A 27,500-nucleotide genomic window follows, 5' to 3' on the forward strand; every position below is an offset into this window, starting at 1 on the left:
AGCGATAACAACTCAGTTGTTGTAAGTACTGAAATAGTTGACACTTGGAACTTAACTCGACACTTCGTGAAGTTTGTCAAAAAGTGAACGTTCATCTCATTCCCATGCATTCTTGGACATTTCTTTTTTTCCAATTACCATCTATTCTTGGTTTGTATCCACGTGATGAGACGGTCATGTTGATGTACAAACCCCACAAGTTTTGCATAATAATAGAGTCAAATTTTCAAAGACATTTTATTGCATTGTTCCGTACACCAACATGGCTGCCGTGACGTTAGATGCAAACCATCAATTGCGCCTTTTATAAACATGGGGACTCCGAAGTTGAAATTTGAATCAACGGCTTCGTTGAAGGCTATTTTGTTTGTCTTCGGCAGCTCGGAAGTGAATGGCACACCGGAACCAAAGTGGATCGAAACCCTGCCGAAGCCCGGAGCCCGGAGCCCGAAGCCCGCCTTGCGGGATGTGACCCATTGACTCAGTCCTCTTCTTACTGTCTGTTTTTGACATGAGTGAAAATAAACCCTTGATTGCAACTTTAACTATGGAGTCCGTTCCACGTGATTATGAAAAGCGCAATGGTACTTTTGTACAAAGACCATAGGGTTACTTTTTAATTTCCATTGGCCGTGTTCAAAACGAATGATGACCGGGAACGAAGACGAGAAATTGGTCGCACCAGCTGCAAGCTCCCTTGTTTAAGCGATTGTTATATGCCCGTTTCCTTAATTTCATTTGCGTTCAAAGTTCACAGTCTCTGCCGCTTCTTTATCCCAGTTGAACCCAGTTGATATGACCTTCTTACCAGTTCATTTTTCGTTTAGAACATCGCTAATGATATACATTCTAAGCACATGACCAATTACTTAACCTTTCATCCATCTGCCTCATCCAGTGTAGACACAACGTGGAAATGATCAATGTCGCCCTTAACCGGTGTGGGGAGTTTTGTTCTGATTAGCTACCATCCCCTCCCCCATTGCATTTCCCATTCTAACCAGTAACTGAAGCTTATTTAATTTTACTTAAGATGCTAACAAATCCAGATCTCGCAATTGGCACCGAATACTACGACGTCTAGCACGTGGTAAGTCATTCGGTTTTCTTGTGCACACCACGCACAGCTCTATAGCTTTAAATTCTTGTGGTAATTTAAGTTAAAACACTTGTTTCTTCGTACTTGCATGGTCCTTCCAAAAACGTTTTTTTGGCTGTCTTCTCTACGATAAATTGTGAGCTATGTTTGGAGACCCAGGCTCCATTTTGTATCACCAGTCTGCAGTTTCCATGTCTAAACGTTGGTGAGATTAATAATGTGACGCTCTATACATTTGATGTTAAAAACCTGTACGGTTGCGTCTTGTCTTGCGTCAAATACTGATACCGACAGTTGTCCGCTTTCGAGTCCTCCCATCCACTAATCGTGTCTTCCATAACATATCGACTAACCCATCTCTATATATAGTTTCGGTCTTTGTAATTTTCATACGGCTTTAAACGCATTCTTTCATGTTCTAAATATATACATGTGTGTAATACATTTTCCGCTATTTCGACAGCAGTGTCAACGAAAATGCAAACAAATAATAGTGTTCAGTATTAACAAAGCGTGCATCTTAAGTTTTGGTACATTTTAGTCACGTTACGGAAGAGTAAAAAAAGATTTCGTTTATTGTTTTTTTTGGTCATGTGATCGGTAAGGACTTACCCAACGTGCTCAACCAACGTCACAAGACGTTCTATTGGTTTATTGAACTAAAAAAAACGAAGAAAGAATTGGCCTCGGTCTCGAGACCGACACGGCTGCTCTGTGGCTCTTCTTATTTAGAACCGCGTGATACCAGTGATTTAGAACCGTGATACCAGTGGCATACTAGGGAGCTTAAGCAACGACAACGGCGACGGCAACGAGAACGTCATCTCAAAATATAAATTTGTGTGATTTTAATCGCTTCGTGACTATTTGAACGTTTTTAAGATGACAAGGGTGTGGTAATTCCTCAAAGATGACACCAGTCGGAACGGCACTCCATTTTAGGAGAGAAAATGAAAATTTATCCTCAAGTGCTGGCGTTCTTCGTAAAACCAAAAACTTGGCTATTTCACGTTCCAGGTGATCTGGTGACGTAATTCGGAGGACTGGGGAGAAAAATTTTAACGCCGTATCCCACAACCGCGCGCGACCTTATTTTCTAATTCAACATGGCAGAGGCGAGGCTAGATCTCGTCGGGTCTACTTGAATGTTCATTCAAGTAACAGGAAATGTGGTAGACACGGAATGATCTGTTGAGTTTTGGTGATAGAAATACTGCATGGAGTTTGACAACACCTAAGGCCGCGCGCGGTTGTGGGATACGGCGTTAAAATTTTTCTTCCCAGTCCTCCAAATTACGTCACCAGATCACCTGGCCTGGGTTGCTCGAAGCATGGTTAGCGCTAACCAGCGTTAAAATGGCATGGAAACCTATAGGTTTTGATACCTCTTAACCAACGGTTAGCGCTAACCAGGCTTCGAGCAACCGGCCCGTGGTTGTTAGAGAGCTTTAGATTCTAGTACGAGAACGACTACGAGTACGAGATTTTCTCTTAAGACAACAGTGAGCGCGCGCAAACTAGCGTCATTTTGGCGGGAAAAACGTGATGCCGTCGTCATTTTAGTACGAGGTTTTGCAAAAATGTCGTCGAATCAAAACAAGTCAACAACACGGTAGCAGTTTTGGCATTTTTTGATGAGCAAAAAGGCTCAGTTACCAGCAATAAGAATAACTGAGCAACCTAAACTGCTAACAAAGAGTAAGATTAAGCGTACGGGTTATAAATTTTCTTAGTAGTTTCGCTAAAAACGGGCAGTCAAAACTCGTACTCGTAGTCGTTCTCGTACTAGAATCTAAAGCTCTCTGTTGTTTTGCTGACGACGGCAACGAAATGGACAAAAGTGAAAAACGCACGTGCAGGGCGTGCGAAGCTATTGTTTTTAACCGCAAAATATGCAAATTCGTGACGTTCTCGTTGCCGTCGCCGTTGTCGTTGCTTAAGCTCCCTACTTTCGTGACGTCAACGACGTCGTGTGTTTATCGTCTCTAAACCTCTAAAGTGCTTGTAAGGCATGGGTATGTTTTCGTTTTATTTACTCTCTTTGCTCTTACCATGCTCTTGTTCATCTTCAGGTCTCCAGTGGGTACCGATCCTCAACGGCTTCCTCTCGGAACACGTGGCGTTCTCGTGAAGAAACTCAAACAGCACAATGGAGGCGAGGAGGAGGAGGAGGAGGAGGAAGTCGTTCCCCCAACTGGGCCTGCTGGAGCGACGATGGAGCAGAGTACGATTCCCAATCGCAAATATAGATCAGTGACACATAAATGCGCTCGCGAAGACAGCTCTCTCAACGAACACAAATTGTTAGTTTTAAACTGATGATGTCACTAGTTTGAGAAATTAGAAGGGATAGTTTTAGAGCTCCCCTTTGAACCAAAAATTGGCTTGTTCCTCATATAAGAAAAGGAAGATATTACACGGGAAAATATTTTCGATTCTTCTTAAGCTTTCAATGAAGATTTCTCACATGTCGTTTTGTTTTGGGTAGATTGGTTAATGTTCTTCCCCATGGAAAGAAACTGCAAAAGGCTGGCTTTTACAAGCGGCGAAAGCATCAGCACAACCAACGTATTTAAAACTTAGTAGAGTTTTAATAATTAGTACCTTTTACGTGGAAAAAAGTTATTTCTAATAACATGTTCACGCGCCTTCGTGATTTGCTAGTGCTCATTCTTGCGTCGCTAACGTAAAAAAGGGCCTAATGTAACCATAATTCTAACTCTGCTTTTTTGGTCAATACACATGAACAAGTACTGTTTGCGGTACTCGAAGAAGAGACCGAACTTATCCTAAATCCCTTTTGAAGCTCTTAAAGAATCCCTCAGTTGCTCAAATTGGCATTTGGTGACATCACGTTTTGGGAACTCAAGAGACTTTCTCTGTTTGTCAAAGAGACAACACTATAGAGAGCAGTGTTCACGCGTTGAAAAATTGTCACAGTTTTAAATTAGCTTGTTCATTGAATTTTTAACTATCAACATGTACTGTAGTAAAGTTTTGAAAAGCTGCTTTATTTTATTTAATGTTTTACGAAAAACCTTAAAATTCTTCATAGAAAGGAACTGAGTGCAATTCATTTAATTGCCACTAAATCAGCCCGGGGCTCATTTTTTGGAACTATTTCGCAATAGATGTTTCGGAATATTTCGGTAATCGATTTTTATTGGGAGCTATTACATTGAATGGAATGCATTTGTCCACTAACTCGCTCAATCCTTAGTCGAAGTAGGAGTGAAGAGGATATTCCTAAAGGCGTGTGACCCTTGTTACAAAATGAATGAAGTGTGTAGCACTTGCTCTCGAAATGTGACTGTCGTTTTTGTAATTTTCATTCGTTGATTTCAGAGGAGAAATTCTTCTGTCCAAATGAGCTATGATTAAATGTGACGTTTATGGCATTTGTACAAAAGACGATTGATAATGTCATTTCCGTAACATACCTTGTGTACAGTATTGTAAATGGCGGTAGAAGATCTTTCACCTGATTTGATTATTAATGAATTGTACGTTGGGCGTCCTCCTTTCGAGATCACCAGTTGTTGCAATCTCGGTCATCTCGTAGCACAGGATGACCGGTTCCAGGGTCCAAAGTCTTGCCCTCTGGGCAGATTGACAAACTTTTAACCGTTATTGGCTGCTTTTTTACCCAATAAAGACGAATTTTAGAGAGGAAGTGATCTTCGTCTTGTCATTGCTAATGGCGTAGTCCTAGAGAAGGGGGAGGGCTAGGGTAAGCGTGAACATTTCTTTGAGGGAAAGCGCAAGCAAAACAATTGCTGCAGCGAGAATTCGAACTAAATTAAGTCATTGATGGAAGACACGTAGTCGACCTGAAATGCCTTATTTACTCGAAAGCTAAGAGGCTGTTTACATTAACAAGAAGATTCTAGGGGGCAAAATAAGATCTTTCCTGGTACACTTGTGTAAATTTCAGTTGTAGTTCATTGTTGGAAGAACAAAGTTATTGTGCGCCGCCATGTTTGTCTTCCAGACTCTAGTGCTGAGATCTCTCCGATTGAAAGAAAAACGAGAGAAAAACGGTGAAAAACGAGAGGGCTGAATTAACTGTTAAGGCTACTGATTGGAGGGAGCCAAAGAAAACAACTTCAGTACTCGATTTGACGAAAAAGGTAGAAACTCTCGAGACAGTAGTGGAAGGCGAGAGTCATTCCTGTACCATTGAGAAGCTTTCCTAGTTTAAAAGCTGCATATTAATTATGGCACGTCATCAAGGTACAAGTTGATGGAAAGAATCTCTACATTGTGAACATTTTGTTTAATCCACGCTTTCAGGGCATACCATAATTCCATAGTTGAGCTAAGAATTCCCCAGTCAAACAAATTGTTAGAAATCGACAGTGTTCTCCTATCCAGTGAAAGTACCCAGGCGAATCATGCAATCTGATTGGCTCTCTGGTGAAGGATGGATGCCAGTCATCTCGCTTCCAGGAGTTGGCAAACCCGGATCAGACCAGATCAGATCGAACTCGGACCGGATCAATAACAAAATTCGCGCCAAAAGTAGACACAGGAAATCCCTGGGTCAACAGTTGAGGCTACTTCCCACCTTCGCGGGTGTCCTTATGGAAAAAGTTCGTACACGCACTAGTTTCAATAAAATTCTAACAACTATACATCAGACGATAGCGTAATAAATGTAGTTTACGATAAAAAAATATAGTTTAACTGAGTTTTCCTTTTAGTAAGTGTCAGGATGAGAGCGGTAAGACGTGAAACCACCGAGGGTTCTGCTATTGAATTTATGGGGTATCGGATGCCGCAGCAAGAGCAAGATGACTGCACAATGTTATTCACAAGGCATCAATTAACAAAAGCGTGTTGGGTTGTCTCTGACAGTGAACTCGTCACCGAGTGGAGAACAAGTATTGTAATGACGTTGTGGTGAAGAGCTGGTTTTGTGGCGAAACACAGAATTTGATTGTTAAGTGGTGGAATGCGGTATTAAATTAAAAACAATTTGTGTTGCCATAAACCAACAATAACTCACTGTTTAACATGTCTGCTGCCTAGCAGTTATTTTGGCAGGTGGGCTCGTCTTTTTCAAAATGGCGACCTTGGAGATCCGCCTGAAAAGGGTAAACAAGATCTATTACGAGGGTGTAAGTGTTAATTTTCTTCATTTTGGTTCACAACTCGTATCCTTAATCAGTGACCTTGCATTTCGCAGTAGTGTTTTTGCAAGTGATTCCTTGGGCTTGGTTTGGGAAAGGTGGTTAGTATCATTGTCGGAGTTCATTGGTCGATCAATGTTCTAGCCTTTACTTGAAGGATTACTACCAATATCTTTGTATGAAAATCTTCACTAGTGACCTCATTTAAAAACTGACGTTTTATTTGGACTTCAATAGGTGATTTTCATCTCGGACGTTCGCGTTCATTGTGCACTTCAGTTGTCAATATTCTGTTCAACCGGCATTCTTCCCGGCGGGTCTAAAACACAGGTCACTCGTTGCAGGTCATTGTTTTACGTTTTGGAAAGTAACCAAAACCCTCAATTTGGGTAACCCTAGGCCTTAGGTTGGCTTTTAGGCCTAGGGTTAGCCAAGTTGAGGGTTTTGGATTACTTTCAAAAAGGTAAAACAGTAACCTGCAACGAGTGACCTGTGAATTGAAACCTGTGTTTTACACCCGTCGTATTCTTCCAGTTATTTTACATCACCCAATCGTAAATTACAATCCTGGACAAAACCAGTTGAGGCCTTTCCCATTTTCTGCCCTTTTTTTTTTTGTCATTACATAAATGGAAAGCTAATAATGCTCCCTCATCCCACCCCAAATGACACAATGTTGTCAGCGAGTGCACAGCTTGTTCTCAACATTGTCTTTTAGGGTGGAGGAGGAGGTATACAACTGTAAAAGGAACATTCTTTTTGTAAAAATCGGTTTTTAGTTAGGACATGGAAGTTAAAAGTGTTTCCACAGTTTTATCCATGATCAATAATAATAACCTGCTTTTCACAAATCCACTGTCAAGCATTAACTGTTTTGATTTTTCTTCATCCATCGGGTCTAATTTGCAGGTCGCAGGTTGCAGGTTGCGGGTTGCAGATCATTGTTTCACCAATATAGAAAGTATCCTAAACATTCTTAAAAGCTAACCTTAGGCCTAATTAGGCCTAAACAAAAGTTTTTAGGCCTAAGGTTGGCTTTTATGAATGTTTAGGATACTTTCTGTATTGGTGAAACAATGACCTGCAACCCGCGACCTGCGACCTGCAAATTAGACCCGCTGTCTTCAGTACAGTATCTCCTCCCTGCATCAATCCTTATAGTCTTCTTTACCTGTTTATCCTACACCATTTGTCGAAAGAGTCAATTTTTTCTGGTTATGTTGGGTAGAACTTAGGGTTAATCAGCAGCTTATCCAACTAGGCATGTAAAAAAAGAATTCAAAAACATGATTGTCTGTTTTATCCACATTTGTGGAAGGCAGTTAGTTCATTGTTGTGAGCTTAAGTAGTCTCTATTCACCCTTTTGAGCGACTGCAATCAATATTGTTGTTAGTGGTTTGTTATATCTGCGCATTCGTTGGATTCCTCATGCTGTGGGTTGTAGAGCTTATTCATTGGTGTTGTGGGAAAAAGGACCATTTTGTGTGCAGCGTTTAGCAGTTTTTTCCCTTCCTCCCCCCCCCCCCCCCCCTCTTCCTCTATCTACATAGGGGCTCATGGGTGGTTTGTCAGGTTTTGCCAGCCACCGGTGCAGTCTCCATCTTGGAGCTGGCTGTCAATAGTGGAAGCTTCAGGATGTCTCAGGTACCAAACCTTCACTTAGAAATGCAGTTGTTGAATAATAGTAGTCACAAAGGATGATTTTGTTGCTGGGAACAGCAAGCTGTTTTGCACAAGTATTGCAGTCTGTGTTTAAAATCTCTACAGCAAACCAAATTGATGTTTTTTTTTTTTGTATTTTTGCTGTTGTCTAGGATATTGTCAAGGGTGTTATTGTGGTGCAGAGCCGTGGGGAACTTTCCCACAATGGAATTACCCTTGTAATGGAAGGAGTAGTAAATCTGCAACTGAGTGCAAAAAGTGTGGGAGTATTTGAAGCATTTTACAACTCAATCAAGCCAATTCAATTGGTGAATTACTCCTTGGAGGTTGCCAAGCCTGGCAGATTATACCATTCAATCCAGCACTGTTTTTATAACAATATTATTATTCATTCACATCTTGATTTTATTAGTATTATGCATTTTGACAGAGGGATTGTAACTCATTTGCTTACTGATAGCCTGCTATTACAGCAGTTTGTTGTTGTTACATCTAATAGTCAAGACCTCTTTGCAGATATAGCTGCCATTTTTACTTCTGTTGTTTCAAATAGCTGCTATGGGATACCAAGGGGGCAAATACATATTAATTTGCCCCTTGAGAATCCCATAATGTCTTGCTGCCATGTATGCAAAAAGGTCTTTTAGCACCTCAAAAGATAGCACCTTCCTACTTTCCCTTTCTTGGAGTGGTGGTGAACGACAAAGAGCAGCTGTGTTTGCAGGATATGGCGGAACTAATTTATTAATTTGCGTCAATTTTGTGTGTCATGGTTATGCATTCTGTATGTCCCCAAGCAAATGATGTTCCATATCTTGAGGCAATGAATTGCAAGTGAAAACATGGGAAGACATGTAGTGACTTTCTTTCTTTTTTTTTTGTTGGGGGGGGGAGGGGAGGTTGATAAGGCTTGGTGGGGCAGAGATAAGAGAATTTAGCGTACATTTCTCCATCCTTTTCTTTCCCCTTCAGCCCCACGAGTAATAATTAGTGATAATAATTATTAGTATTATTATTATTACTGTTATTATTATTATGTAATTATTAATTGTAATGATAATTACTTGAATGTATGACCACTCCCCACTAGGGCAACAACTTCAGTTGACATCAACTGACTCGGTCCACGCCCGACTGCACTGGTGCAAGATGCAGTTTACAACTACTACACCTTCCTGACTTGATAAGGTCACAGGGAACTCCCAGACAGTCGCACTTCTAGTTATTAACTTTGTTCAACAAAATGGGAACCAGTATTTTCCATTGGGCAGGCCTTATGCAACCATTGCACTTCAAATCAGTGTAGTCTTGGATTAGAGGGTACAGTCTTTCATGAGCTATTGTAGCTAGACATGCAATATGCTCTTTGAGAAAGATAGATTTCAATGACTGCAATGTTTACACCTAATGGCACAACAGAGCTTCCATTTGAGATCCCATTGAAACCAAAAGGCAACAAACCACTATATGAGACCTACCATGGAGTGTTTGTCAACATCCAGGTTTGTGTTAATTTTGTTCTGTTACCCACATAGTATTGCTGTGGGGTGGATTGGTAACTGTGACAATTATTGATATCAATTGATAGCAATTTGTCTCTCACCTGAATATTTAAGTAATAAGTTTATCTCTAGGGGTAGTATTAGTGGCCGAGCGACCCGTAATTCACAAAAATTAAACATCCCACTCTGTAAATCAGCAACCGGCCAGAGGTCCTTTTATTATCGTATTGTAAGTATTTGGAATGCTATTAGCCCTACATTGAAATTAAGTCAATGTGTAAGTAGTTTTAAACGTAATCTTAGATCAGATCTTTTAAAAAAGTATTTGTCTTAAATTAGGTTGATTTTCCTCCCTTTATCCTATGTATTCAATTAATTTTTATTATATATATATAATATAGTGTTTTTAGAGTTGATTTTAGTTTTTATAATTATTATTGTTACCTCTTTTAATTACATTGTCACTGAAAAGCCCCCATGGGGAGTTGTCAATAAAGTATTGTATTGTATTGTATTGATATCCAAGGGTAAAACAAAAGGCCAAGAAAATTAATATTACCTGTGTTATAAATGTAATCTTGTGCAGCATTGAAATCATTGCCAGTACTACATGTATTCTGACAAAGACAAAAAGACGAATGACTACAGAAAGCCAGTAAAAGTGCTGTCAATTTAGCTGTTTATTAAGCTGTCTTTAATGATGCAGTTTTCTTTGCTTGCAAGAAATACGTCTGCTTTGAAGTGATGTCTTCCTGTCTAGCATAAGTTTTAAAGGAGGTTTTAAAATGCACCACTTCTGATGGATTGGCCAGATAACGTCCCCTTTTCCCTTGCTGTTTAGTTTGAGTGATAGTCAGGTTATCATTTGGCCAATCAATGCCTGAGAAGTGATCTGTTTTAAGTTGTTGGTCTCCATAGGATAGGTACTGCATGCTGAGCAGAGAAAGGAATAAATTATTATTAAATTGTTAGTGTTTCATAGCAGAGGTTAATGTTATTTTTATGGCTTTTTAGTATTATCTGAGAGCTGAAATGAAAAGGCCATTGCTAAACAAAGATCTTCAAAGCCAAGCAGAATTTATTGTTGAGAACAAGGTAATGTCATCTATCTTGAAATGAATACATCTGTCATGTACAAAAAGATTAGTTAAGAACGGTGGGAGAACAACTTTTAATTTTGTCACAACTATTATTTTTTTCCAAAATGGGACTGAATTTGATGCATAAAAGAGGCTTAAGTCATAAAAGGAGTTGGGGGGGGGGGGGGGGCATTGGGGGTGAAAGGGTGGCATTATGGGAGAAGTGGGGGAATTTGCACCCAAATGTTGTAATCCTTGGCGTACAACACAAGATTTTGCTTGAGTGTCACCAGTAAGATTCTTGTATTTGGATATCTTTTGCCATTTTAAATGTTATACTGTCTACAGACACCATCTAAGAAGGAAGAAGCCAAACCTGTGGAGTTTTCCATAACACCAGAGTCTCTGGAAAATGTGAAAGAGGTACTTGGTTACAGCTGTAATTAATTTTGAAAACTTGCTTTGTTGCGTAGTTGACAATATTATTGTCATTACATGTAAGTGCTTTATACCGTTAATACTGTAGCATGGCTTCCTCTCTTTGCCATGTATAAACCTTTTACTACCCTTAATGAGTAAAAGAAATTTCATTTTGTTTCACTGGAATTTGTAATTTAGTCTATATTAAGTTTCTGCAGCCGTTGTCCTTAGTAACACCTAATTTTCTGCCAATTCAGCAACACTTAGAGTTCCTTTTTATGCACCCCTTTTATCACCCATTGCCATGCTTTTACAAATCCCATTTTGTATGTTACATATTTAATTTTTCTTTCACCCTTTTCCTGTAAGCTTGTAGTTTTGGCATAAGTTAGTCAAATTTGCCTTCACTGCAGGGGGTTCAAGATAAATTAGCCAATATCAAAAATACCATAATACTCTTTGTTTGTCCCTCCAAAATCTTGCATAAGCATTGTTTTTATTTTCTCGTGGGACTTATAATGGTCCCAAGAGAAACTGGAAGCAATGCTTATGCAAAATTTTGGAGGGACAAACAAAAAGTATTATGGTATTTTTGATATTGGCTAATTTTGAGGTGAAAACAATGCAACTTTTAGTGGACCTGCCAGTCCTTCTCTTGTTAGGTTTTTGGGCATTTTTGTGTGGCAACTTAATTTCCTGATTTGACATGATGAAACACACTTGAGAATAAACAGACAATACCTAGGATCTTGGATGAAGGTTTCAACTTCAAAACCATCAGCAGCCTTCGCAACAGAGAAGCCAGGCATTTGATAAGGCCATTGTTTAACTTTGTCAAAGAAACAAACAAAGAAACCACATCAAAACTGTTTGTCAAAATCGGCTTATCTCACACTTTGATTTCTCTGAAATGAAGCATTCCAGCTTAAAAAGATAAGAAATCAAGGTGGAGTCAGGTCAATAAAAGGCTAAAATCTTAGAACTTTTGGCCCAGCAAATTTGATGACCCAGTTACATGAGGGGCTCCACCACTTGCTAATTACTGATGCATGGTAAAAACGGAGAAAATTATAGTGAGTATATGTTTTGTCTCTTGAAATATTTTGAGTCCTTTAATTGATTCAGAGGTTGTGTGCCAGCTGGAAAGTGGACATGTAAAGTCACTTACCCAACCATGAAATCTGTATGTCCCCGATGACTGGATAAAGGTTTTCTTGTGTGATGGGAAATCAATGTGTGATTTCAGCAATGTTTGGGCAATTTATTTTAAGCAAAACCAAACTATGCCATATGTAATCATAGATTGCCCATTGCGGTCATCAATCTGTAATAGGCAGACCCAGGAGTCTGTACTCTGAAATCTGTTTTGGGAGAGGCGTATGCACACCCATAATTTGCCCGCAACCCCTCCCAGGACTGTTAATGGTGGGTAATTTTTTATTTTACCCACACAAACTTGGCTGTTACCAAGTGCTCCTCTACCCACCAACACAGCAGTTTGTGTTGTAGTTGTAATGTAGTTTCATTGCATTCTAAGCTAGTATTGACTTGTAGGGTTTGGTATCAATATTATTTATTCTTGTAGAGAGTTAAAGTTCCGAAGTTCTTAGTGAAGGGTGAACTGGACAATGTACAGTGCTCCATTGCTAAGCCTTTCACAGGAGAGGTAGGTAACATGTTATGTTATTGATGACGATCATGACCATTATAATGATGATGATGATGATGATGATTTGAGGATGACGATGTAAAGTAGGTGACCGTGACATTGATACCGACAATGACAATGGTGATGATTGTTGGTGGAGGTTTAGCTTCACTGCACAAAACATTTCCCCTTAATCAGACAGAATATGCCAAAGAGACTTTCTACTCTGGGTGCTGAAGTGGTTACCATCTGATGATGAGACTAACATATCCCACAGTCACCACCGTAATGGTCAAAACGCAATGATAATCCATTGTTTTGTCTTTCACAAAGCATGTACAGTTCATTATGCTGTAATCAGTTCCACCCACCTTCGTCAGCGCAATACAGCGGTCTCTTTAGTCATTCAACCCTTGATTTTGTGTGTTTAAAAGGAAAGTGTCACAAAGTTAAGCAAAATTCAGTGACTACTATAAGAATGAGCAACCAAACCATGCAAAACATGAAAATAACTACTGAAAACATCAATGGTTTGAATAAAAAAGCAGTCACAGAAGGAGGCAGGGATGGACAAAACTGAAGAAGATTACAATGGATTGCAACATTTGGATTTTTGAAAACTGTTAAGCTCAACCCTTTGACTCTCAGGAGTGATCAGTATGTATATTCTCCTTACAATTTCAATGAAATGTCATTTTAACAGGGATTGAGAATTAACTTTAGAGGTGTGATCTTGATAAATTACAAAGAACTGTATGGTACTAGATGGGAGAATGAACCTTTCGATCATGGGAATGATCATAGTTTATTGCTGATGTTTGTAACTTTAGTATTGTATATGGTAGGGAGATGCTTTTTGTCACGAGGCTTTGATTTTGTTGTTTAAAAGTAAATGTTTGGTTAACATTTAGTTAACATCACAATTAAGGTTGAGAAACTGGCAAAACTACACAAAATGGACTACACTACTGTGACACAGGCCCGTTATTTTCTTATCAGTTCTTTGTTTTTTTTCCATTTCTACGCAGCTGGAAGTTGTACACTCAGACAAACCAATTAAATCTATTGAATTGCAGCTTCTGAGAATAGAGACATGTGGTAGGTGATGTCACCCTGACCTTACTGACTAAGGATTGTTGATGACTATTATGTAAGAAGGAATGCTTTTGGTCAAATCCCCTGACAATGCACTAGAGCAAGTACCAAGATGATGTAACTGGTTTAAACTTGAAAGCAAGACTGACTAGATAGCACAGTGTACTTCTGCCAGTGTTCATTTTGCACATAACAAACTGATTGTCTGTGATTTGAATGAGTAGTTTATTTGGCAAAAACAAAAAATAGTCAACTTTAAGGGTGTGGCACTTAACTACAGAAAGACAATGGTTGCTAAGGAAGCTTTTTAGTCAAAGAGTCTCACAAGAAGGTTGCATGGATGGTTCTATGAAGTGACTTTTTCAATGGAAGTCTTACATCACTTCAATCAGAATATGCATGCGCAACAAGTCCCATTCTTCTGCCATGCGTGAAAAACATGCAAAAACTCTCAGGGAACAAAAGGAATAGGCGTTTTTTTTCACCAGATGGGAACCATCTCATCATTTTTCACAAACTGTTGTATGGAATTTCTATTTGGACAAAAAATGGACCCGATATTTTGAAAAGGGTGTCAAAAGAGGGCCTTATGACGTGATACCGGTAATTTTTTTGAAAAATAACTTTTTTTTAAATCCATGCTACAGATCTTGTGTTAAACTGTTCTCGTACTGTCGCGTTAAAAATTTGTGAAAAATATAGTTAACTCGCTGAGTTTTGAGGCATTTTCTGTTTTGGTCAGGTGATTTACCAAATATGGTGTTGAGTCGACCCAGACAAACAAAATTTTAAATAGAACAAACCTGACGATAAAATGGTAACTGCAGAGTTAAAGGGACTCAAGAAATGATTATTTGAAGGATTCCCTAGCAACAGTTTGGTAGTCGAGAGCTAACCCCCTAAAGTTAGTTTAAGTTGTGGAAATAGAAGTTGTAGAGAACAGAAGAATGGAAGAGTATCAAAGAAGACACATGTCAAGACCATGGGCCACTGCAAACGGACACTGTATGTAGAAATTGGGGTTGCAGTTTTGTGCTTTCTGAAGAGCTAACAAATGTTAGCTTTGGTCCATTAGGGCTTACTTGCTTCTGACTTAACACCTCGCAGTCATCATTGATATACGATGGACAACCGATGTCCAAGTTATGACAAATTCAGCACATGGTCTTGAGTTAACCCTTTCACTCCCGAGGGGATCCCACTGACAAGTGAAATCATCTGGTGTTATACAGAGTAAAATGTGTTATGTGTCACTCTCTGGAGTGAGTTAAAGGGTCAAATTCATAATTGGATATGGATTCAGTAGGTTTTCAGGAGTACTTTCAGCATGAAGTAAACTGCTATCCTCTGTTTTCACATGATGTCAAAGCAGCCATGTTGGTGTTCCGACCCAATCCTCTGGAAATTGACATCTATTATTATGCAAATGTTTTCCTTTGTTTTCCTGTTGATCATATGAGTGGAAACCAAGAATAGTTTAGGTTAGACATTTTTTTTTTTTTTCAGGTTGTGCAGAGGGGTATTCAAAAGATGGTGAGTACCAGTATTAGCTTAATTTGTGTTCAGATGTAAGTCATGAATAAGTCATGATGGAGACTGCTAAAAGAAAGGTGATATTCAAGTGACTTGAATACCCATGTAAATTCATTAATTAATGATACAATAATGCAACTATAGGGGTTCTTAATGCAACTATAGGGGACCTTTAGATCAGAGAACAAGGACAACTACGAGTATGAGTTCCATACTGAGCAATTTGTGCATAAGGTTTGAAGGCCAACATTTTTGGAAGTGCGCATGCTCAGAACGGAAAATTCTCACTCGCAGTTGACCTAGTCAATTATTTCTGTATTTAAATCAAAGAATGACCATTTTGTGGTAATGCCAGTACATCGTGCACATCATATGTCTTGCGTTTATCACAAGTCATATACAGTATTGTTAACCCTACTGATCTACAACTCCTACTGTACCAAGAACTTTAAGGATGGAGCACTAATCTAATGGTTTGCGTGCCAGACACTTGATGATCACTGACTCTTAATTGGCTTGTTGGCGATTATAAAGCCTGGCTCTCTCTATATACACATATACATATTTTTTTAACTTTAAATCCAACATTTATTGAACATACACACGTGCAGTTAACATTCACAAAAGACAATCTGCAACACTAACAAACACTACAACTTGAAGCTGACAAAAAAGAAACCTAATACAATAAAAACTTTAGTAGTAACTAAAATTAAATGAGAGCGCAATCAGTTAAGTAAACAGAATTTCATGAAATTCTGCCTACCTTATAATATTGCCAGTATTATTGCTTCATTGCTAGTTGAAAAACTGACTTGAAGTTTCATGCATGGCGTGCACATTAGTTTTTTGACTATCAATAAAGCAGTTTTCAAGTGACTGTCAAAAGCAATTAGGCGATTGCAATTGCTACGCTTGGTGATTGGTCTAAAAATCTCGTGCCACTTTGTCAACCAATGGGAAGGAACACCAAAACCAATCGCGACTCGCAGGCCCGATTTTTTCCGCCCTTTGAGCAAATTACATGGAATGGGCCCTTTGCAGCTTTGTGATCACATGGCACAAAAACCGCCATACTGGAACGCAAATTGCGCACTGGGTCGTCTAAAACAAAGGAAGTTAATCTAAATTTCTTTGTTTTAGATATCCCAGTGGGCAATTTGCGTTTCTGTTTGGCGGTTTTTGTACCATGTGATCACAATTTGCAAAAGGCCTATTGCTACGAATTTGGATTGGTTCATTACGCTGTTTGCATCTGCTGTGATTGGTTGAAGTAATCACTTTGGAATTTGTTTTACGACACTCCACTGAAAACCGCTCTAATCAACTTTAATTTGCCTTCTGTTTTAGCCACTGAGATTCAAAATATCCAGGTAGGAAATAAAGTGTAGTTTGAACTGCCTGTTTTGGACATTTGATGAAAACCCTGCTTGGAAAAATATAGAGTACAAAGGTGTTAAATATATGAAATACATCATATATTGCACTGCGGGTATGAAATCAAATGAAACCATGTTGTCTCGCAGTGATGAGCGCAAATTTCTATTGCGTCGAGAAGCCTGAAAATTTTTCAGGACTTCAACGGGATTTGAACCCGCGACCTCGCGATACCGGTGCGTTGCTCTAACCAACTGAGCTATGAAGCCGCTGACGTTGGGAGCTGGTCACTTCTGAGTTCACAACTTCCCGTGATAAGTAATTATGAGTGAAATATATATATGAAATACATCAATATATTGCACTGCGGGTATGAAATCAAATGAAACCATGTTGCCTCGCAGTGATGAGCGCAAATTTCTATTGCGTCGAGAAGCCTGAAAATTTACTTATCACAGGAAGTTGTGAACTCAGAAGTGACCAGCTCCCAACGTCAGTGGCTTCATAGCTCAGTTGGTTAGAGCATCGCACCGGTATCGCGAGGTCGCGGGTTCAAATCCCGTTGACGTCCTGAAAAATTTTCAGGCTTCTCGACGCAATAGAAATTTGCGCTCATCACTGCGAGACAACATGGTTTCATTTGATTACAAAGGTGTTGGTAAACAGCAAACGGCAGTTTTCTGCTTGTCTCAGAAGAGTAGAAGTTTCTCATTCTGACTTGCCTCTTTATTTAAGAAATTGATATTTGTAGCTTACGGCCCAGAAATTTGAAAAAATGAAACCAGCTTTTTGAATGTTTACACAATTTTCAGCCTGTCGTTTGCCGCTTGCCCGTAAGCGTGTTGCATCTTTTAGATGATGCTTCGAAAATAGGCACAACTCTTTGACGTGTTTACCGCTAGAAGCCCTTCCTGCCGTTTAAACGTGAACTGCAAACTGCAAACGCCACCGCAAGATCGTGATCACGTGACATCCTCAGATTGGTCGTTTGTTGGTCTCTATTAATTTTAAAACTGGTGTCTCTTGGCTTTTTTTTTTTTCAGATCGCAGAAGGCGATGTTTGCCGTGGTTTAAGAATACCACTTTACATGATTTTTCCTCGTCTCTTTACATGCCCCACATTAACTACAGCAAACTTTAAAATAGGTGAGCATTAGATGTTATTTGGGAGAAACGGGAAGATACTTGGGTTTTTTGAAATTCACTTTGGATTATACCTCGAGATCCTTTATTCAATAATCCTGCTACAGAATACTGACTTAAGCTGAAAGAAAATAATATTGTCGATCAAATTGGTTGAAATTTCTTTTTGAAAAAATGTGTCGCATGTTTAAACTCCCTAATAACGTGTTACAATTGCGTCATCGTTCTCACGTAAAGAGCCTTTGTGTGATAACAACAGGGCAATCGTAACACGTCAAGATGGCGGCGTCCGGGAAATTTGAAGTCAAATTTAAACGATTTAGAAATTCAGTTATTTCGGATACAAACGCTTTCTAAGAAATATTTTCAAGCAAATTTCATGGTGAAAATTTTATTTTTTGGCTGGAGAGGAGTTTCCTTTTAGAGGGGGGTGTGACACGCCCTTTTCAGTGGCTTCTCTGTCTCATGTCAGTGGTATCTGAGAACCATTGAAAACAAAATTATGATACACTTTGTTTACTTGAAACCGTTTCAGCTCTGATACTATCCCCTGTGTTCTGAAGGTGAATTTCACTCGAAACATTTAGACTTGTTTTAATTCCTGCAGCTTCCTTTGAAGACATAGTAAAGAATGGACAAATCTCGAACTCATACGATATCCTTCTAATTTTCAATTAGTGTTTGGGTCATTGGTGAAGGTCTAGCCTGCGTCTCAGTCGTAATCTAACATCGGTTAGTAACGTCTGCGAAGCAGCTCCGAGATCCTTGTTCTGGACCCCCAACGGACTCAACGAACAAGCGGAAGTGCGTTTCAAATTTCCCTTTAACCTGATTGGCTATTACCAGTTTTCTCGAAAAATTGTATTTCTTAACAGACCAATCATGGCGCGTACTCAAATCCTGGTACGCTACTGGGGGCTCAGAACAAGGATTTCGGAACTGGTTCGCAGACGTACCAAACCAGAGGTGTGGTTTCGTCTGTAGCGCAGGCTAGTAAAGGTCATGATCACATTATCCTCATCAGGGTGGGGTGGTTTTCGCGCTGAAAAGAGGAACCCCTCCTTCCCCTTCCTCAAATCGCAGTCTCTTGCCGTTTGCAACCAGGTGGAACCTGTTAATCCATCCCTCTTAATTCATCCCTCCATATTGCTCTAGGCCTTCCTCCCGATCGTTTTATCTCTTGGGACCCATTCCGTAACCCGCGGTTCCACCTGTTACCTATTAGTTGTGCCACATGACCAGCTAATTGATGCTCTAATTGGTTACGTTGCTGTCTGTCCCTCCTGTTTTCCCTCTTCTCCATGTCTGTCTGTTTCTATCTTTAAGAGTAACGTCAACCATAACTCGTTCCATCTTTCTCTGGTTAGTTGCAAGCTTTTGCAGCTGAGTGTCGCTTAGCGACTATGTTTCACTGTGAAATGTTACTTCCGGTTGTACACATTCATTGAAAGCATTCTTTCGAGCCTCTTGGCACAATGTTGTTAAGTTTCCCAACATTGTCATTTTTCAGATCTGGTCAACAACCACAACATCTTTTATTTAAACACGGTGGATTTTAAAGCTAATGTAGCTTATGGGGCCCTGTAAAAAATGTTAATAGGAAAAATAAAAATTCAAAAAAGACATGAATAAAATCAATAAAAGACAAGATCGCTATCAATTTGGGAACCCATTTGCGGTGCATGACTCTTCACTAAAGTTCAAGTTTCCTCGGAGGGCGGGGAGAGGGACCTTTTTTTGCCCTTTTAGCATAATCTCTAGCGCTGATAGCGGATGGTTCTAAAAGATTCCAAACAATGGATCCTCTGCACGATATAGAGTTTTTCATACAATGGTCGTTGTCTGTGGTGACCAACTGACCGAGGTAGTTAAGCGAGTTATTGGTAGCTGTCGATTTCTTGTATCTTTTCAGTTATCATCGAGGATTCTTTTTTTTTTTGTTGGCATTTTTATTACTCATAATTTGCATGACTTGTCTCGGTGGTTTATTAGTGCGGTGGATCTTTCAGAATCTTTCCTATAAACGCTGAACTTTGGGTTTATTCGAGGAGACTTGCAAGTCTAAATATTTGCAAAGGAAACTTTTTTCCTGCTGTTTACTTAAGATTCTTGAGTGTTGATTCGGTTTTAATCTGCGACGTCCCGCTCCCAAGTCCGCTGCTTATTCACCAAGCATGCAACTGTCAGGTGTTTCCCGCTGTCTTTTGTTTTGCGGAAAGTTAGTTTTCGAAGTCACTTTTTGGCGGCGAGAGACATGTGCCGGATATCCGTCTGCGTTCGAAGGTTAACGTGAGCAACTTTTTGCAGGCGGTCAGCGTCAATGCGCCCCCGTGACAACAACGGAATAAATAGTCGCGCAAACATTTTCTTTCTTGCTCAGATCAGGTGACCTGAGATGGATTAACGGCGATAGGAAACAGAGCCTAAGATAGCCCTTAACTTGTATACAATCAAAGGGCGCCTAATAGATTTTTCTGCCTTTGCATAAACTGGAGCATAGAAGGGCTCCCCTCATTTATTCCCTACTTCAAATATCTTTGCAGTCCCTTGTTCCAATGGAATCGCTTCCTTTATAGGTCTCAGATTATTTCTGGACTAGCTTAATAGTCCCGCGAATGACTTAGATACCTTTGTACTTTTGTCTTTATCTTTCAGAGTTTGAGGTAAATGTGGTGATAATTCTTCAAGACGATCATCTCATTACAGAGAACTTTCCAATCAAGATTATCAGACTGTAGTGCTTTTGCTGGATAGCTTGATCCATTCCTAGTTTTTCACACATCAGCATTCTTGGCTACACATACCAAGTGCGAGTTGTATAGAGTGTATGAATATGACGTCACAACGGCCAAGTTGGTGTCTCAAAACAAATTGTCTGGAAATTTAAATATTCCTTATTAAATCTTTTGTTTTAGTTAAAGATTGTGGCCGCTGATCTCGTTAGTGAATAGGTTTATTAGCCAAATACCTGGAATAATGATGGTAAACAGAAATCCAAGTTTGACATCACCATAATTTGGAAGGAGAAAGCTCACAGTTATCTCAGTTATTCCCGTTTTGAGAAAGAATGAAACGAAATTCGGCTGCACCTTCAGAATTAAGAAGGAACTCAATCTCTAAAATGATTATCTTATGCTATGCCATGGCACTTCCCATATTGTACTCACCCAATCTATCTATGGAATGGTGTTCTCGAAAGATATTCTCCTCTGACCATCGCACACTTCATTGTGAAACTCTTTTGTTTTGTCTTTTACTTTTATAATATTGATACAGGAAAACGATTGGTTAACGAATTCCAACAAGTGGCAACTTGGAATAAATGTATGTATTTGATGTGTGGGTTGGAGGTGTGGGGATGGCATGGGCCTCCCACCAATGTGGCCCGGGTTCAATTCCCAGACTCGGCGTCATATGTGGGTTGAGTTTGTTGATTCTCTTCTCTGCTCCGAGAGGTTTTTCTCCGGGTTCTCCAGTTTTCCCCTCTCCACAGAACCATTATGATTTCATATGTAATAATTTGATTTGATTTCATTTGTGCACGACCCCACAAGCTATTCAGCTTTAAACGTTATCGTGTGAAAATAAAGTTCTATTATTATTAATATTATTATTATCATCATCATCATCATCATCATCATCATCATCATCATCATCATCATCATCATTATCATTATTATCATTATCACTATCACTATCACTATCATTATCATTATCATTATTTTATTTATCTAGTCCTTTCACGGGAACACATGAAACCAACAAATTGAACTACTCCCAACTAAGTGGCTTCATAGCTCAGTTGGTAAAGCAATGCACCGGCATCGCAGAGGTCATGGGTTTGAATCCCATTCAAACCACCTGAATTTTTCAGGTGTCTATAAGAAACAATTGCTTAAAATTGTCCAGATGAGTATGAGGAGCACCTCTCCCTTCGAAGAGGTAAATTGTTGCCGAACGGAATTGAGCTTCTCCCTATTTTCGTCAACTTCGTTTTATAACGTCCACAATGGTGAATAGAATATTTCAGAATTCAACATGACACCAACACATCAATATTTGTTTCAGATGCAAGTGCTGCCAGATTTATTATCTTACGTTAAAGCGTTTGTGATGCTTTGGGCGGGGCCTATACCTCTCGCCGACCATTATCTCTTAAACACATAGTTTTGCGTATAAGGAAGAACTAGCAAACTGATGTGTTGGTCAGGCCTTATACCCCAATTCAATGCTGATTCCTTAGGATTGCATTACACGTTATTTCTTGCCAAAGATGGTTAGAAAAATAGAGGTCGCGTACGACCTGGGTACCATATTTCAAAAACGTTTCTGGCGTTCCTAGCTCCTTTATTCCTTCCAGGAAATATAAGTTTGTTGCCATCTGTAGTAGTCGGAAAATCGTGATTTGACTTGATTTGCGTTAATTGTTAATTTCAGTTTAGTGTCCCAAGTTAGTGCTCCAGCGACTAGACACTAAAATGACGTTCCTTTCCTTTTCCTTAACATTGAAGGATCTTATTAGTGCAGGGATGTCGCAGTGGTGAGAGCACTCGCCTCTCACCAATTTGGCCCGAGTTCGATTCCGGACTAGGTGTCATATGTAGGTTGAGTTTGTTGGGTCTCTTCTCTGCACCGAGAGGTTTTTCTCGGGTGTTCCCCTCTCTTCAAAAACCAAAATTTGACTTGATTTACGTTGATTGTTCATTTCAGTTTGCAGTGTCCTTAATTAGTGCTCTAGCGCTAGAACGACTAGACACTTTCAATAAAGTTCCTTTCCTTTATCTTCAAAGTCAGGTTTCTTTCATATCGTGCACCTTTGCCATAAGACTCACACCAAATGGTTCCTATTGGTGATTCAATCCACGTAACCTATGTGTTAATTCGGATGTACCGAATTTTGTGAAAGCTGTTCTTTACACGGATGGAATAAAGATCCCAACTAGCAGAGGTATTCATCTCATCCTATTATATTGCTTGTCTTGAGACCTGTAGCTTCCTGCCTCTAATGTGGAGTACGTAGAAGTGTGCCACTTTCCTTTTAATTAACCGGCCAAATGCGGACGAAACAGAGCGGTCAGTGTAAAACGCAGACTGAGGTTATAACGTAACTGTTGAAAAAGCCCAAACCCGTAAGAAATGCTAACAGTGAAGCCTAATTAGGCCTAAAACAATATTTAGGTTTAACTGTTAGCATTTCTAATGGGTTTGGGCTTTTTCAATCGTTAAATTATAAGCTCAGTCTGCATTTTACCCCCGGTCTGCAGTCTGCGTTTTACACTGACCGGAAACAGAGGATTTTCACCGTCACACCGCGCACCGGTGGCTCAGTTGGTTGACCACCGGGCTGCCATGCGGGAGGTCGTGAGTTTGACTCCGGCCGGACCAACACTCAGGGTCTTTAAATAACTGAGGAGAAAGTGCTGCCTTTGTAATTACATCCGCAAATGGTTAGACTTTCAAGTCTTCTCGGATAAGGACGATAAGCCGGAGGTCCCGTCTCACAAAAAACTTCCATGTTCATTAGTTCCCTGTGGGACGTTAAAGAACCCACACACTAGTCGAGAAGAGTAGGGGATGAAGTTCCCGATGTTGTGGCTGTGTGTATATGGGTGGGTGGGTATAGCAGGTCCACATCAGCTGAATAGCTGCCAAAACTTGACCTGCTCAAACAAATAAATAATAAACAATTTGTTCCGGTGAGGAATTCATTTGCTCCCTTTTTGCATGTTTTTCTTTTTCCTCGGTGGATGGATGAAAGAGTGGACCCTGTGAGCGGAGAGTCTGGAACTGTATCATAAACAAAACATCTTAGATGAGTTATTTGATTCCACCTGCACCTGGGTATCTTGTGCCCAGTCGGTAGAGCATGAAACTCGGTCTTTATCTCAGAAACTTGGTAAATCTTAGCCATGGGAATTTAATTGGGACGGGACGAACAAATAATCATTTCAGTCGGGACTGACGGATTTGTGTTCAGGCTAACTTTAATAATTATTATTTCGCGTCGTTCTGCGGGATGCGTTGAGGTCGGGTTTGGATTAATAGGGAGCTTACGAAACGACGACGCCGACGGCAACGACGACGCTACAAAACAATAGGTTTAGTGAGAAAAAACAATGGCTCTGCACGTGCGTTTTACGTTTTGGTGCATTTGAAGTCCTCGTAGCCGTCGTCGTTCTCGTTTCGTAAGCTCCCTATTAACAGTGAAAAAACGCTCTGTTAACACATAAATAACTCTATGTGGACAGAGTGAATGTGGTTTTCTCCAATTTTGATTGATATCTTCTCATCTGAGAAGAAGGAAAAGTTGGAGAGCGTTGCCATTTTGAATGGAAAGGTCGGGGCAACCCTAAAACCCGGAATCCGGAATCACAGTACAATACAGAGAGTAAAAACTATCCTAAACATTCATAAAAGCTAACCTTAGGCCTAATTAGGCCTAAGGTTAGCAATTAGGCCTAAGGTTAGCTTTTATGAATGTTTAGGATAGTTTTTACTCTCTGTATTGTACTGTGATTCCGGATTCCGGGTTTTAGGGTTGCCCGAAAGGTCGTGTATAAAGTGCCCCATATGCATGCTAACGATGTGTTGTATTATGTAACCATGCAACTGTTTGTGGAATGGTAACTAGCGCCTGCTCAGGGGTGATCAGATGCTTCCATTGCACTTTCTCTTTCTTCGTTAAGATAATGCGGGTGAGTCACGGAAGGAACGGTAAGCAAAGTTGCGTTGATTTTGTCGAGCCATCGGTACCCACTATGAGCAAACCTGTTGGTGTGAATATCAGAAAGTTCTCTTCTGACTGTGACGTTCTAATTCGAACTCGGTAGCTGTTTTCGTTTCTCCTCGTTCACAGTTGCCAGGGTATTCCTTTCGGCAACTTGACAGTGATGAGATGAGTGCGGATGATTTCGGGCAGTTGGTCATGTCCACAAGGTTAGAGAAACTCGCTCTTGAACATGGCATTACTCGCAAATCATATGAAGAGTTCTGCAACAAAAAAGGACCATTAATGTTACTTCTCAGGAGTCACTAGACTGTGGACTTTTGAGACCTCACTGACATACCATGCAACAATGATGAAAGACTGAAACTTTTAGGTAGAACTTTTAAACTGTATAGTGCACTTGAGGTTTGTTAAAATGACATGATCAACGTTTCACTGACTGTTTACAATAGGGTGTTGAGTGATTTAAGATGGTTTGCAACGGTTTTCAACGGTAAATCACGATTTACAGCCAATTGAAATTAAAGTCACGAATTCGCTGTCTCTTACTTCCACGACGAAATCGTGAAAAACTGATAAAAACCGTCGGTAATCTGTTGTAAATCGTGCTAATCCTTATGTTTGCCAACATAAATGTGTTCGATTTCCAAGAATGAAAAAAAAACAAAAAAAAAGCAATCTATCTAGATAAAATATTGCAAACAATGATATGCAAAGGCACCCATACACTTCTTTAAAATAACACCAAGGTAACAGCCACTCCATGGTTTGCCTAGAGGTCTAGCATGCAATATCGGCAAGCAAGTGGGGCATAACTGATGTTTTTGGGCAGGTTCGAGTCTCTCTTTTTTTTTCTTACTGTAATTATTCCTGCAATTACCAGCCGATGCATTTTCTATATATGTTTTGTAGTGTTCAGCGTTTAAGCATATTAAAATAATTACGATCTAGTCAGGCATAAGCTTGTTCTTTTTTTTTCATTGCGTCTTCTATGCAGCAGAACTCTCTCGTAGTTATCAATGCATCCTGCCATTCATACAGGCTTATGATAAGTGAATTTTTTATTCATTTTATATTAATCAAATAAGCATTCTGTTTTGTGTGAGTTCACTGATAAATGACCAGGTTTGCTTTGAAAGCATTGAGCTTTGAAGCGTTTGAGCACAGATTTATTGTCATGATTGCTATACATGACGTTGTGAGTAATGGCAGTTGAAGTCCTCAGACAATCTTGAACACAATAAAATGGAACAGCAAACCCCCCATCCCCCCCAAATTCCAAGGTTGAGTTCCCTTGGTTTGTCTATTTCCACGATCAAAGAGCTGAGCAATGTTGCAAGCTTTCCAGAGCCAAGTGAAAGCAACAAGTCGAAAAAAGGGAAAAAATGAGCTCTCTTTGACGATGGGACTATTTGTATGATTGATGTTTACATCAATCACTGGCATTTTGGGAAATGATAATTGTGTTTAATGCACCTGTTCAAAAATTTGGAATGCTAGATAATTTTTTCAAAAAATTACCACCAAGATTTTTTGTGGTACAAAAATTTGTTCTAGTGCAGCCCAGGCCTAGGTACGTTTTCACAAGCCTCCTTTGTTTGCCAATTGAGGAGGACTGGTTCTTGTGTTCCTCAACGCCATTACTGACACCAACTTTCATTGCTTGGATTTTGACCTTATTTGCTTGTCTATTTTGTTTTCCAAAGACAAATCGTGCGATAATACTCAGGAGATTTGGTCCTTTGTTCTGTCCATTAAAAAGGTGATGCAGACATAATTATTCATGCTTGCATGTACTCTTTTTAATCAACAAGACAAAGGATCAAATCACCAGAGTGTTATCACATGATCTGTAGTGAGGAAAGAGAATGTTATGAGTGAATAAGGTCTATTGAAGTGTGGATTCAAATTGTTGTTTCCGTTTCTGCATTCCTGATTCCTGGTTTTTTGCTTATGCACAGTATTTTTCCAAGGTGTTTTAAAATATATGCAGGAAAAATTGTCATCAGCATTCACTTGGGTGGTTTCTCTTACAATGAAGTTGAATTGGATGCACTTGGTTTGATATATCTCCAAAGTCCTATAAGAGTCTCCTAATGTGGAAACCCATTGAAAAGTGAATATCAATAAGGCTTTTTGGCAATCTCAGGAACCAAAGCATAACGATGTATTTTTTTTTTTTAAAAGCCTCTTTTGTCAATTTTTCTTACAGTTGATGAAATAAACAGGTTAAAAGATGGCGAGTGCTGCACCATCATTTTCATCCACTAAGGAGACAACAAACTATGCACGGTTGTGTCGTCTTTTAGTGGACGTGGGAACTCAGGCGCTTAGAGACACCTTTGACAGGATACATCCCCCAAGCCATCTGCATGGGATTTTGGCAACATCACCAGCACATACTACATTGCAGTCCCTGCGAAAAAGGAAGATTTTAAATGTTTTACAGTGGGGAAAGCTGTACCCAACTATCCCATCATCAGTCTCATCCGCTAGCTTTGACATTAGTCTTCTGATGGTACTGCTGAGGAACATATGCGGCTTGGGTGCCCCTGCCAGCACTGGAAGCTGGGACATCCTTCCCCCTGCTTCTGATAACAGCATAGAGGCCAACATAGCAAGAATCAAGTATTACAGAAACAATGTCTATGGTCACGCTACCCAGGCATCCATTGACGAGCCAACATTCCATGCATTGTGGTGTGATGTCAGCAATGCACTGTTAGCACTTGGATCTGCAGGAAGTTATACATCAGCAATTAGCCGACTGAAGACTGATTGCATGGATCCTGATGCTGAAGAGCATTATTGTAAGTTGCTGAAAGAGTGGAAGAAAGATGATGATAGCACCAAGGACAAGCTTGAACAACTTGAAGGTACATTACCTTGTTACTGGGCTTTCATTATTGAATTCATCTGCATTTGAGCCTTTGATACTAGCCTTGCTATTTTCTGTGCACCCATCGATTTTGTTCGTTGAAAAGAGGACAGAGCGCCATAATGTTACAATAATAGTTAATTTACATTGATGGCTCTATAAACAGCTCTTGATCCTTGGCAATAAATTCAGTGAGCTGAGAAT

At 39.7% G+C, this 27,500-nt stretch overlaps 3 protein-coding genes across 5 annotated transcripts in view; all 3 read left to right on the forward strand.

Annotated features, from left to right (window-relative positions):
• LOC137981834 (rho guanine nucleotide exchange factor 12-like) overlaps positions 1-4,772 on the forward strand; it is a 73,311-nt gene extending 68,539 nt beyond the window's left edge. Inside the window, exon 66 of the mRNA XM_068828876.1 lies at positions 3,172-4,772. Within this exon, the coding sequence (XP_068684977.1) occupies positions 3,172-3,348 (177 nt within the window). The 3' untranslated portion in view covers positions 3,349-4,772. The remainder of the gene's footprint in view (positions 1-3,171) is intronic.
• Positions 4,773-6,096: 1,324 nt separating this feature from the next.
• LOC137982259 (vacuolar protein sorting-associated protein 26C-like) lies at positions 6,097-21,027 on the forward strand. The gene is made up of 11 exons (XM_068829338.1): positions 6,097-6,219; positions 8,047-8,240; positions 9,297-9,396; positions 10,411-10,491; positions 10,824-10,898; positions 12,481-12,561; positions 13,572-13,641; positions 15,145-15,171; positions 16,522-16,544; positions 17,592-17,694; positions 20,347-21,027. Exons 1-11 carry the CDS (start codon positions 6,166-6,168, stop codon positions 20,427-20,429), a joined length of 891 nt encoding a protein of 296 aa, XP_068685439.1. The 5' UTR covers positions 6,097-6,165; the 3' UTR covers positions 20,430-21,027.
• Positions 21,028-24,332: 3,305 nt separating this feature from the next.
• The window catches only part of LOC137983140 (NLR family CARD domain-containing protein 4-like), a 19,673-nt gene continuing 16,505 nt past the window's right edge, over positions 24,333-27,500 (forward strand). Inside the window, exons 1-3 of one of the 3 annotated variants that reach the window (XM_068830320.1) lie at positions 24,347-24,405; positions 24,548-24,627; positions 26,631-27,294. In XM_068830320.1, the coding sequence (XP_068686421.1) occupies positions 26,655-27,294 (640 nt within the window). In that variant the 5' untranslated portion in view covers positions 24,347-24,405; positions 24,548-24,627; positions 26,631-26,654. The other 2 variants (XM_068830319.1, XM_068830318.1) reach the window with 2 other exon arrangements.

The sequence above is a fragment of the Montipora foliosa genome, chromosome 13 (assembly GCF_036669935.1).
Source record: "Montipora foliosa isolate CH-2021 chromosome 13, ASM3666993v2, whole genome shotgun sequence".
NCBI lineage: Eukaryota > Metazoa > Cnidaria > Anthozoa > Scleractinia > Acroporidae > Montipora > Montipora foliosa.

Coding starts and splice junctions, on each gene's coding strand:
- LOC137982259 (XM_068829338.1), top strand. CDS start 6,166: ATGGCGACCTTGGAGATCCGCCTGAAAAGGGTAAACAAGATCTATTAC. Junction 9,397..10,410: donor GAGTGTTTGTCAACATCCAG/GTTTGTGTTAAT, acceptor ATGGCTTTTTAG/TATTATCTGAGAGCTGAAAT. Junction 16,545..17,591: donor CTGAGATTCAAAATATCCAG/GTAGGAAATAAA, acceptor TTTTTTTTTCAG/ATCGCAGAAGGCGATGTTTG.